Source organism: Limulus polyphemus, unplaced genomic scaffold (assembly GCF_000517525.1).
Source record: "Limulus polyphemus unplaced genomic scaffold, Limulus_polyphemus-2.1.2 Scaffold204, whole genome shotgun sequence".
Lineage (NCBI taxonomy): Eukaryota > Metazoa > Arthropoda > Merostomata > Xiphosura > Limulidae > Limulus > Limulus polyphemus.
Genome location: NW_013665814.1, coordinates 254,914 through 267,203, shown reverse-complemented (window position 1 = coordinate 267,203; position 12,290 = coordinate 254,914). Strand labels below are relative to the sequence as shown.

Sequence of the window (12,290 nt, the reverse complement as noted above, 5' to 3'; positions counted from 1 at the left end):
TTAATCCAGAATATTGCAACTTTCTTCTATAATACACGAAGATTATACAGACTAAGGAAAAGCAATCTGCTCTTAAAAATAAGCAAAAAAAAAAGAAGAAAGAAATGTATATTAGTAAAATATACAAGTGAGAAAATTAGTTTCCAAATCAGACAGAAAACACAGATTTTATTTATATACAAACTTATAAAAATGAGATACAAATCTGTTTGCTGAGGATTGCATATCAGAGGGCAAGAATCTCTCAAACTGTATTAGACTAGCTGATTAAACTAGAAGTTTGTTGATCTGGCAAAAATGCAGATTGCTGATTTTGTTGTGTTCATTGCACTTGCAGTGTATGGTCTTAATTTCTGCTTTACTTTTATGTTATTAAAGAGCTCTTAAGTTGAAATTCAGTGTTATCTTACACATACACACACACAGAAAGTTGCTTGTGTTTTTAATGAATGAGAATTTCACTCTTTGGTTTTTCTATTATTTCATACTGAATACAACAACAATTTTCTTAGCATTGTTTAAGTGAGTAAACCTGTTTAATGTATTGTTTGAAGAGTTAAAGTCTTTGTGTTAACAGATCATTATCAGTTTGGAATGGCAAGAACTTTATGATTTTTACAAGCTTAAGTAATGTTTTTTTTTTTCTGAGCCATATTTAAATGTCTTGGAAATTTTTTGTAAGATGCTTACAAATAAGATCACCTTTAACTTTTCTCATTGAACTGAATAAAGTATTAATACCTTGAGGCTGGACGTATTCTACCTTAAAAATGTGTGGTTACTATCATTCTGGTTCAAATGCAGCTCTCTGTAACAAACTCAGAACATGTTCTAGATAGTAAAGGAAAATAAACTTGCACATTAAGAGAAAGAGAGAAAATACATATAATTTAATATTGGATTTTGAGCAGTAAAAATTTCACATTTATCATTCTGTATCACTCAATTGTGGAAAAAGTTACGTTCTCTTTGTGTGTTCATGAAAAAATTTAATTTTATTCACTGTCTAATCTAGGTTAGAATTTAATTTTTTTTTTATGAAAGCTGAAAATTTATAAGTATTGAAAAATTTCTAATACAGTAAATTATAAAGATTTATGAAAAATAATCATGATTTCACTGATAATATATATTGCAAATCCAGATGATATGAACTAAGAAAATACTTTCAAAAACAACTTTGTCGTGTTGGGCAACATACGTGTATAAAATCTGTAATGGCAATTTAGGATAACTTTTATGTACATTATAAATGTAGTGGATATGCATCTTTTAAAGTTATATAATGGATTTAGATTTATTTTGTTCTACTAGGTATTACACAGTAAATCTTGAACTATACAGCTTTATTTTTGATATTAAATATATCTTTATAATGCTTCGATCACTTTTAATACTATTCAAGTAGAATTAGATTTGCTCAGAAAATAGTTTTTACTTGTTTCATAAAATAACTAGTGAAAATCATGTTTGTTTTTTAAATCTCTTATTATATAGATATTAATGCAAACTACAAGTTGTTAGATTTTTTTTCTTGTATGAACTAAGAATTTTGATTTTGTCTTAGAAAGAGTATTGGGAAATTAATATCCACATTTCCTCAACAGGAGAAAACAAGTGGAAGTGTCTTTAGGAGGTACCACAGTCAGTATTATGTTAATGGTACATCTTGTGATTTGACAGGGAGACAACGTAAAACTGAAGTTAGGGTATGTGAACTACAAGTGTCTCATTGGTTAAAACATTTCGTATGATGCTAGGTAATTTTTTCAACCTTCATTATAACACAATGATTAAGCCTTTAGTTAAAGCCAAAAATATATACATAAAGGTATATTTTTTTCCATATAATGCATGTAAGGAAGAGACCATATACTGTGTGTATTACATAGGTCTTTAGTATAACCTATTGACAGACGAACATTATTGAATATAACATTTTTAATGAAATAATTTATTCTTTTAAAAAAAGCATGCATGTTTTATAGTGATTTTGTGAAAATTTTGAAAGTGCATGTATTTTTAAAACAGTTTAATCTTTAAAAAGTTCTTTAAGTTTCAAAAATAAATACTTGAATTTTGAAAATAATTCCTTGAATTGTTTTTATTTATTTCCTAAAATGTGTGAAATTTATAATTTTGTTCATGAAATATTAAAAATCTATAAACACCAAAGTCTTACAATGTGTAAATGTTATTAACAATGTAACATCTTGTATAAGTATACAAAATTTGCCAGTGAATTCTGCTCTCGTTGTTTTCAACCAATGAAAACAAGCCAGATTATCATCCATTACCTTTACAGATAGTTTTTATTAAAGCTTGCAAAGGATCAGCGGAACATATAGAGCAAATATTACAATGACGAAAAAGTGTTGTAATGAGCAGAAACTGTAATTGCTAGCGAAGCTGGTTGGACAGAGTGTTACAAGAACTGTTGGAATGTGTTGAAAACCATTACTCAGCAACGTCTTGTTTTCTGAGAAATGTTTTACTTGATATTGATGTAATAAGGTTATTGACAAATTCGGTGCATTCATGTGGATGAATTAGACAGTTGAAGATTACAAAGAAGCTTTGAGTGCTATTGGTACACATCACCAATACATAATTAAGGAAAGAAAGAAGTGATAAAGAAAGTCATCAAGGGTAAAAGAGTGACTGAGGAAATAAATAACCTGAAAGCCAAGCATGCTTCATTGCAAAAAGACATCACAACTCGTCCATAGATGACTATGCCATTGCTGAAAATGTGCAACTTTGCATTCATAAAAGAAAAATCGGCAACTAAAGGAAAAGCTACTTAGGTTGAAAAATAACTAACATTTATACTTTAAAGATGAGAATTTTAAGCCATTTGGCAATTTTGTTTTGCCTAGAATTGTTTACAAGATTCACAATAATTTGTAGAGAATGTTTGGGATGGTGATGCTTTATTTCCTATTTTAACATTCCAATAACCCACTCAAAGATAAAACGTGATCAATGTTGAACTTGGGTAAACAAGCCTTGCTGTATTTCAATATTCCTAATAGAAAGGGAACATGTGGGTGCAAGTGATCATTGCTTTATTAGGTTCAATGTTTTGCTGCATATGGAGATAAGGAATAATGATATTTTGTTTACAAGTTTTGAAGGGATGTGACAAGAGTTATCTGTTGTGAATTGGGCAGCTGAGTTATTTGGAGACACTGATCAGATAAATTTTTAAATATTCAATGTAAACATATTCCTAATAGAAAGAAAAGGGTAGGTACAAGTACAAAACCAGGTTGGCACACAAAGAGTTTAAGAAATAAAATTAAAGAAAAGCATAATAAATTTAAGAAATTTAAATTGACTGGTATGACAAGAGACAATTAGGACATCAAAAAGGATGTATGAGAAAAAGTTGGCTGAAAATATAAAAATTAACAGTAAGGATTTCTTTAAATACATTAAGGGAAAACAAAATGTTAGGATAGGGATAGAACCCTTGCGGGATGCTAAAGGTAGGCTAGTATCTGATGATTATAAGCTGGGTTATTAAATTTTGGTTTTTACTAATGAAGATTTAAGCAGTATTACATATCTTCATCAGTTGATAAATGGAAACAAGATCAAACGAGATGACTGAATTAATTCTGAGCTGGTTAAGAAAAAATTAGGATGTTTAAAAAATGATAAGGCTCCTGAGCCAGATAATATTGGATATTTAAACCACTTGCTACTATTTTTTGTCAGTACTTGAATAATGGTCAGGTACCAGAGGATTGGAAGTTAGCTAATGTATCTCCTCTTTTCAAGGGAGGTGATAAAATTGTCCCAGTTATTATAGACCCATTAGTGTTACATCAGTTGTGGGAAAAATTTTTGGAAAGTCTGTTAAAAAATGCTTTGCAAGTTATTTAACAAAGTTTAGAATTTTATTGGATAGTCAACATGGTTTCACTAAGGGAACATCTTGCCTTACAAATCTTTTAACATTCTTTGAAAAGTTTACTGCTTATCTAGATGAGGATAAGGGTGTAGATTTGGTGTATCTGGATTTTCAGAAAGCATTTGACAAGGTGCCACATAAAAGGCTTGTAAAAGAAATTATATTTATGGATGTGGGGGATAAGTTAGTGAATTGGACAAAAGAGTAGCTGGATGGAAGAAAGCAGAGGGTTGTTACAAAGCTAAGATGGACCAATAGGTCCCATGTTGTTCCAAAATATTATTTTCTGTTATGTTTAGGCACATATTTGTTTTCAGTCACATCATGCTAAAAATTATCATCAGATAATTAAGGTTCAGAGCCAGAATTATTGTCAGCTTGCACAAGTTCAGTTGTCTTCAAATGCCAAAAAAAAACACCAGAGTGATTAGATGTCATTTCGGATCTGTTTTCTCATAAATATTAAACAGCTTTTAACTGCAAGTATTACTGATGTTTTGAATAGTATCATATGCCATGTTGGATATAAATTGGTGGCTGAGAAAATCATCTGTGCAAAAGAGACTTTGTTTGTTGATTTTATGATCTCGTTTCACATTTCTAGCTGAAAATTCAATCCACATTATGTAGTCACCATACAATGATGGACACTCCTTAAATGTTAAATTGAAATATAACAAAATAATTTTTTAATTGAAAACAAATTGAATAATGACTGGATAACTGAATGGAGAACTATTATGTTGTGGTTGAATTAAAAATAATAAATAGTATTAAAATGAAGAGTAAATAAAGGAAAATTATTTAACAAAAGATAATAAAATATATTTTACTGAAAATTAAGATAAATCATGTAGGCATAAGGAAAAACAATGAAACAAAGATGAGTCTTTGCCAGTGAGTTTTGACACACTCAGGTTGGGATAAATCTCTTTGAAAACATCAAAACTGCATTTACAATTCATTTTTTCTCTGCAGTTAACCAAAAGTAAGTTGGACCACAAGAATTTGGAATTATCTGCTTTATGTGACCGTCACATAGCACTCCTGCATACAGAAAGTAAAGTATGGCAAAACTATTTCATTGAATACTAGATCTGACCCTGATACAGAAAAATGACACCTAAGGCTGAGTACTCATTAGGAGAGGACCTCAATTGGATTTAACATGATCCAAATTAGAGCTCTTGAAAACTTAGTAAATTTTTCAAATGTGAAATGTGTATTTGACTGGAGTAAATTCATGTCAATAAAATGCATTCCATACCATAATGGAACCACTTGCACTTCTCTTAATTAAAACTGAGTAATTGGTGTGTGTTTTTGGATGCATCCATGGTTAGTTTATCAATTTAGAAGAGAATGGTGCCATCCTTTGGATGCTATTACTCAAATATCTGTTATGTGGTACCTTCACTATTGTACTTGGAAAGTGTTTTCAAAGTAATAAATAGCTGCTATACCATCATGTCTTGAGATTACTGCACTTTTATCAGTCAGACTGTTTTCTCAAATACTTTGTTCTGGTGCCCATTGTAGAACTGTTAGAATATTTTGTCTAATTTTTCATTTTGTCTCATATCACAGTGCATCTCGATTCTGTGCAATTCTGATCACACATGATGATCTTTGTACTTTACACTTGAGGTTTTACCAGTTTCAGTCAATGATCAAATCACTATTATCTGTTGGTCTTGACATCAAAATTGTCTATTAGAAACTTCCTGTAAAACATTATGTTTAGGAATGAAGCATTGCAATGATGATTAATATTTATACATACAAGAAACTAAATAGACTGGACATGTTTTGTAAAGTTTAAAACAATCTATTATTATCTAAAGCACAAAACATAATGTACATACTTGTGTAGATGTTGGACTGTCACTTCCTATTGGATCTGTGAATCATTCAACAATTATTCTTCCATTGACCAACTCACATTAAAAAACCAAGTAGAACTGTGTGAATTCAATGCTGCCTACTTTACAGGAAGTGCTGAATTTACCCCTAATGAATAATGATACTGGTCGTTCTCCCACAACATAGTTAAGGCTGTAATGTACACATACCATCTGTCAGCCAATGAAGGACATTGCTTTTGTTGACCTTCTCTGAACAGCGTGAAGTTGTAGCAGTGTCTCCTTGGGTGAAGTGGGTATTATCTACTAGGGAACAACAAAGAAACAAAAGTAACTAGAATGAAAATAACAGACTCATGGACCAAGCATTTATTTAGAATCAGAATCCATGAAAAATTGTAAATTCCTACATTAAGCTAAGAAGGTACAACATGCATTGTATGCTTGCATATCACATTAACAGTGGTTTAGATAATTTTGTGAAAATTGACTCCTAAAATTGGTTTTGTTAAAATATCCTAAAAGACCTTGTAGTTCTTGTTATAAAATTTAAATATAATAATGGTGATATTAAATCCTTCAATTTTCCTTATATATTTTTTTGTGTGTCTGTGTTTTAGTTTTTCTGTGAAGAAGATGCAGTAGATTATATTTCAAGAGTGGATGAACCAGAAACCTGTAGCTACATACTGGCAGTTCACACAGCTAAAGTGTGCAAACATCCAAAGCTTCATGTCCCTCCAACAAAGAAACCACACATGATTGCTTGTAACCCTTTGCTTACTGAAGATCAATATCAACAGTACTTGGTCAAATTGGAAGGTACATTTGAAGTTATAAAATGGTGACTCTACTAATAGTATATGTAATTAAAGAAGTTTTGTACAACAGATTTATGTTGAATATCTTGGAAATGATAAGTCTATAAAACTTTGCTGAATAGAAAAAACTTGAAACCCAAATCATATTAACTTAGACATTTATGCACCAATTCATTGAAGGATGTTTAATTGTTTCCAGTAATAATTATGATGTCTTAGTATTTGTCATGCTCTGTTTTATCTTCTTCCAGTTGCTGAATTTGATTCAGTCTTTGTAGAAAAGTTATCAATAATGCTACTATGTATATTTAAAAAAATATATTCATTTTAACCAAACTACCTTTCCTCAAAAAATTATGTATTTTTGCATTGAAAAGTGATCATATTATGTAATTTATGTTCTTAAAGTTTCTTACAATATCTCCCGAACAGTGTTAATTTAACTATTTGTAAATCAAAAGTTTCAGTATAGTTTAGTAGCTATTTTCCTTAATATCCTTTTATACTTAAGGAAAAACTTAGAAATCATGCTTTGATTGTTGACATGAGTACTCTCCATTTTGTGCAAATCTGCAGTATTATTGATCAGACTTTTTACGTTGCCTGGATCCTAGTTGTGTCTAATGATGAAGATTAACCCCTTTAGTTGAACCACCAGATATGACTGTTATAAGTAAGTAAATAGCTGTTTCAGTAAAATGGCATCAAACTTTAGAGAAATGATCTTTATATAGTGGAATTTCCATTTCTTTTTTCAGGAGGGTGGGTGTTTTTCCATTTTTTTTTTAACTGAAGGAATTTGAGCATTTATTGAATCCAGTTCAGCATCTGGCTCTCGGAAGGTACTCTTAAGTGCTATTGATGTCCTTGGTCAGTGTAGTACTATTTTAAGCAAAAGGGATGTTTTAGTTGTAAACAGATTTGGTTATTTTTTTTGCAGGACACATAATTGCTATTGTGTATTCTTTATCTGCTCATAAGAATTACTTTTGAGAATATTATGAGAAAAATAGTCCACATCTCCCTGATATTTAGAATGTTTGGGTGTGTGTGTGTTTATTTTGGTAATTTCATCACTGTTCCTGTTAACTTGTATAAGCATTCTGTATGTTTTTTCTTTTAGCAATTTGTTTTCGTTTTATTCCCTTGTCCTGGATGAAGTAGCACGTCAGCTTTTTTGTTATTAAGTTCTTTCTACCCACCAGTGTGAGTCTATTTCCTGATTTTACTCTTTTAACCTGTACAAATGTATTTATTATAATTACTATGCCCCATATCATTATTTGGTTCTAGTATTGACATCTTCAGTGAAAATAATGTTCACAAAAAAACCCAGGAATTTTGGTGATATTTCTAGTCTGTTTCTTAAGATAAAGGATCACAGTTGTGTCATTATAAAAGCTGTTATATCTGTCAGTGTCATTTTATTAAATATATGAGAAAAAGTTATTTATGTCATTTAATATACTTTCAGTTTTATTTTATTTTATTATGACTGCATTTATTCTTCTTTCTGATTCCTATAACTTACAAATTTTAATTTTATAATGTGTATTTTGGTAAGATTTTTTATGGATTTTTTTGTACTTACGGTTTTAAGAATACTGCTGATTTGTTTGATTTGTCTTATTTTTTGTGTGTTTCTACATTTTTAGTTTTTATCAGTTCAATTTATTATGAATGAAATTGTTTGTTTCCTTAAAAGGTAAAAACAACAAAAACAATCTAAGATTAATTTAGATAAAATAATCAATCAAATGACCAATTTGCTGGGGATTTAAATAATCACTGTAGATTGTTTGAAGTAACAATAAGGAAAAATTAACTTTGGGTGTGTGCATATTGCGGGGATAAGAATTGACTGCTATTTGGTGGATTTCTCCCATTTCTATTATCAAATTTGCCATTCACCCAATTTGTTTGAATCTGGTAAGACAAATATTAGAATGGTGGGGCTGAAGACAAAATACTGGTGCAAATAGGATTGATTGAAAATTGCCTTGTCTGTTTAGGTATTTACACTAAACCAAAGTCTTTACATATTGTGGATTAAAAACCAGCTGTTTAACTGGCTTATTGATGAACAGCTGACAAATAGCAAAATGTTTTGAAGCTGAATGTATCCACAGTCTTCAGAAATTCAAAAATTCCTTAAAGTATAATGGCAAACAATTTAAAATGATCAGCATAGATGTAGGCTTTACATCTTTTGCCATCTGACTTAATGGTGTGTGCTTGTCACTCTTTTTTTAAGAATTACATAAAATAGACATTATTTTATTGGAAATTATTTTTGTGTGTGAAATTATTTAGATGGAACCTAACGTGGACAGATAGACATGATAAGATGAAAGTTGGGAGAAACAGATTTACAACAAAATTCTAGAAATTGTTTTCAAGAGTTAAGGAATTTTTTAACAAATGAAAAATTTCATGAAAGAACTAGTTTAACTGGTCAGTTATTTTTATCATTTGAACATGAACTAAAGTGGCAAAAATTGACCAATAGTAATCTGTTGTCATGAATTGTCTCAAAAGGGCAGAAAATGTACCAAATAGCATGTAAAACTCTGGCTTTTGAGGGACTAAACAGCCCTCGGAACCACAGCCTTTATGGGCTAGCCCTGGGAACAGCAAGAAGTTTTATTTCTGTTCTCATATCTGAATTTATTAAGAGTTTTATCTAATTTTTTTTAATGATGTATGTAAAAAAGATGTGTCCGGTTTTCGCTTTTGCTATTCTTATTGTTAATGTGACTAATAAGAGTAACGTGGAAGGATAATATTAACAAACTCATTCTGTATTTTCTTTCATTGTAACTGACCTAATAGTATGTATATGTGTGTGATTTGGCAGTTTGGGATGTTCTGATTAAGTGTGGGATTTGATATAATTCAAGGCAAATGCAAATCTTGGTCAGAATCAACCTGGTGTCTTTATGGAATTTTTTTGTTGTACTTGTCCAAATTGCCTTATGTTGGCATAAATATAGAGAAGCTGACTGTACACAGAACTAAAGATTTTTCCAACTGTTGTCCACTTGTTTCATTTGTCAATTGTTAGATAAAAGTATTTTTTATTTCAAAGAATAACAACTGTGTCTAATCTCTATGTCTATTAGTTGAATTTGTCTTATGTTTTGCATGTGATTTTCAAAACTTCTTGTAATTATGGTGGTCTTAATAGCTAATCTGTTGGTTAAGTTAATTTTATAATACAGCATTAGAAACGTGATGGCTGTAGCCAGTTCATCTATTCATGCATACTGGAGTAAAGGATGGTATTAGGCTATACATATATGTAAATATATATGAGTATTTTGATTTCTTGGTTGTATATGATCATTTTCTGTACTTTATTGTTTTACAAAGCAAGTATTATTAAGCATTTTTGTTACAGTTTAAAATGAAAAGGCTGAAAATACTCATTAAGGTTTTGACATAAGAAAATGTTGCATATTTCTCCTGGTGACTTGCAGTTGTGTATTTCTTATCTTAAAGCCCAGATTATAACTTTAGAAAGGTTATACGGTCTTTCCTGGGTTGGTGGTTAGGTGCTCAACTGAAAACCTGTGATTCATAAGATTGAAGCCTGTTGACAACATTCTCTCTCTTTTAGCTATGAGGGCTTTATAATGTGATGGTCAATTCCAATATGTGTTGGTAAAGAGTATCCCAGTGGGTGGTATTCAGTGGCATCTTTCCCTTAGTCTATCTTTTCAAAATTAGGGACACCTATCATAGATAACCATTGAGTAGCATTGCACAAAATTCAACAAACATACCAACTGTTTAATATGTATGCTTAGTTAGTCATTGGTACCGTATGTATACGAGTAATAATAAACATTTTGTCAATGTAAATTGATGTAGGGATGGCAATACCAGAAAGAATGCAAAAAAGAATATAGTGATGATACAGCTATACATAGATCATCCATACGTGATTTTCAATATCACAATTTAATGTTACACTGTAAAATACACATGTACAAAATGGTTATGAGGTTGGTCAACCAAAATAATAAGCAAATTGCCATAAAAAAAACAAAAAAACTTTTATCAGAGTCTGGTAGGCTTTTCTTTACAGAATCTAAACGTAAAGCTGAAGAGAAGAGAAAGCTGTGGTTAGAAAAACAGCACCAGAAGTTAGCTAGTCTTAGGAAGTGGGCACAGCAGCAAAGAATAGAGCTGGAAAAGAAAGAAAACAAAGAGTCTGATATAGGAAGTTTTGAGAAGTCTGGTGAAGATGATGATAGAGTTTTACAAAATTTGAGTGAGCAATATCTGCATCCATTAAATTCTTTATATGATTGATTTTTTCTGTATATTATTTTGACTTAAGACATATATAATGTTCAAAGTTATTTTTTATTGACCTATTTATTTGCATATTATTATTCATGCAATTAACATTTCAACATTGTCTTAAATATGATTATGTTAAAGGAGGTTTTTTGTAAGTATAAACAACTGATAGTTAGGAAATAAGCATTTTTCAAATTTTTTCTTCAAAATAAAAGGTGATTTGGAAGAATTGGTAGTTTCTGAAGCAGAAAGTGTTGAAGAATCAAATAAAGAAGAACTAGCAAAAGGAGAGTCGGAGCAGGACTTAAGTGAGTGTTTGTTCATGTTTTTTGCTCTATTGTCCTGAAGCTAAATATATCAAATCGGAGTGTTGACATATGGCAACTTCAACTGAAAATGAATATTTTGACTTGATCTGAAATTTATTATTAACTAACAAAAGTGCCCAGCTTTGCACCGGTTATTAGGTTGATACAATTTAGCAAGTGCATAACATTTCAGACTTCTAGGTTATTTCCTCTTGGAACTATGGTGGTCACACAAACACACACACACACATATGCCCTTTTATTATTATAGATAAATGATTAATATCTACATTTCATACTTGCATTATTATTTTTAACTGGTAGCAATAACAAGTGGTCTTTTATACACAAAGTCATAATTTGTAATACAGATTTTCATTAGGTCAGTCACATAAAAAATAAAAGAGGTGATATCCAGGGTCACCAAAATACAAAAGTTTTTAACTTATTGATTATTGATATCTAATTCCCTCTGTTTGCCTGAACTGGAAATATTCACTATGAATAATTTCTTTCTTTTAAATTCCATAGGTATACCAAGTTTTGTGCTTAGAAGTTCCTGAAAGTCTTGTTTTACAGGTGGTTTATTTACATATATAGAGTTTCTATCTTTGACACCTTTTAGTGATGAAACCATGATTTTCAGTCGTACCTACTACTGATAAATCCTACTTGTGAAAAAAGTAATTTTTCTTGTCACTTCATGGTGGTGAAATTATTATTTTCCATGGTACCTCCGAGTGAAGAAAAATGAACCTTCTGTGGTATATTCTAGTAGTGAAAATCGTGGATTTGTCATATATATATCCTGGTGTTGAAATCATATTTTTCTATGGTATTTCTTAGCAATGAAACAAATGCTTTCTGGTCATCTGGTAGAAGCAATGGTTGTGACAAACACAATTTTTTTTCTCTTTTTTGCATTGTTATATCTGTTTTTGTGGGTGTGTTTATATACATATATGTGTGTGTGTGTGTGTGTGTATATATAGCTCTAAATAGGGGAGATGAGTTTGAGTTACTAATGTTTCTTGGAGTTAAAATCTGTATTCTATTCACCATGTGTTTAAAT

At 30.5% G+C, this 12,290-nt stretch overlaps 1 protein-coding gene across 1 annotated transcript in view; it reads left to right on the top strand.

Annotated features, from left to right (window-relative positions):
- The window catches only part of LOC106478368 (protein OS-9-like), a 41,850-nt gene that overhangs the window by 16,812 nt on the left and 12,748 nt on the right, over positions 1-12,290 (top strand). Inside the window, exons 5-8 of the mRNA XM_013938909.2 lie at positions 1,608-1,709; positions 6,402-6,603; positions 10,693-10,878; positions 11,126-11,218. Coding sequence (XP_013794363.1) covers positions 1,608-1,709; positions 6,402-6,603; positions 10,693-10,878; positions 11,126-11,218 — 583 coding nt within the window. The remainder of the gene's footprint in view (positions 1-1,607; positions 1,710-6,401; positions 6,604-10,692; positions 10,879-11,125; positions 11,219-12,290) is intronic.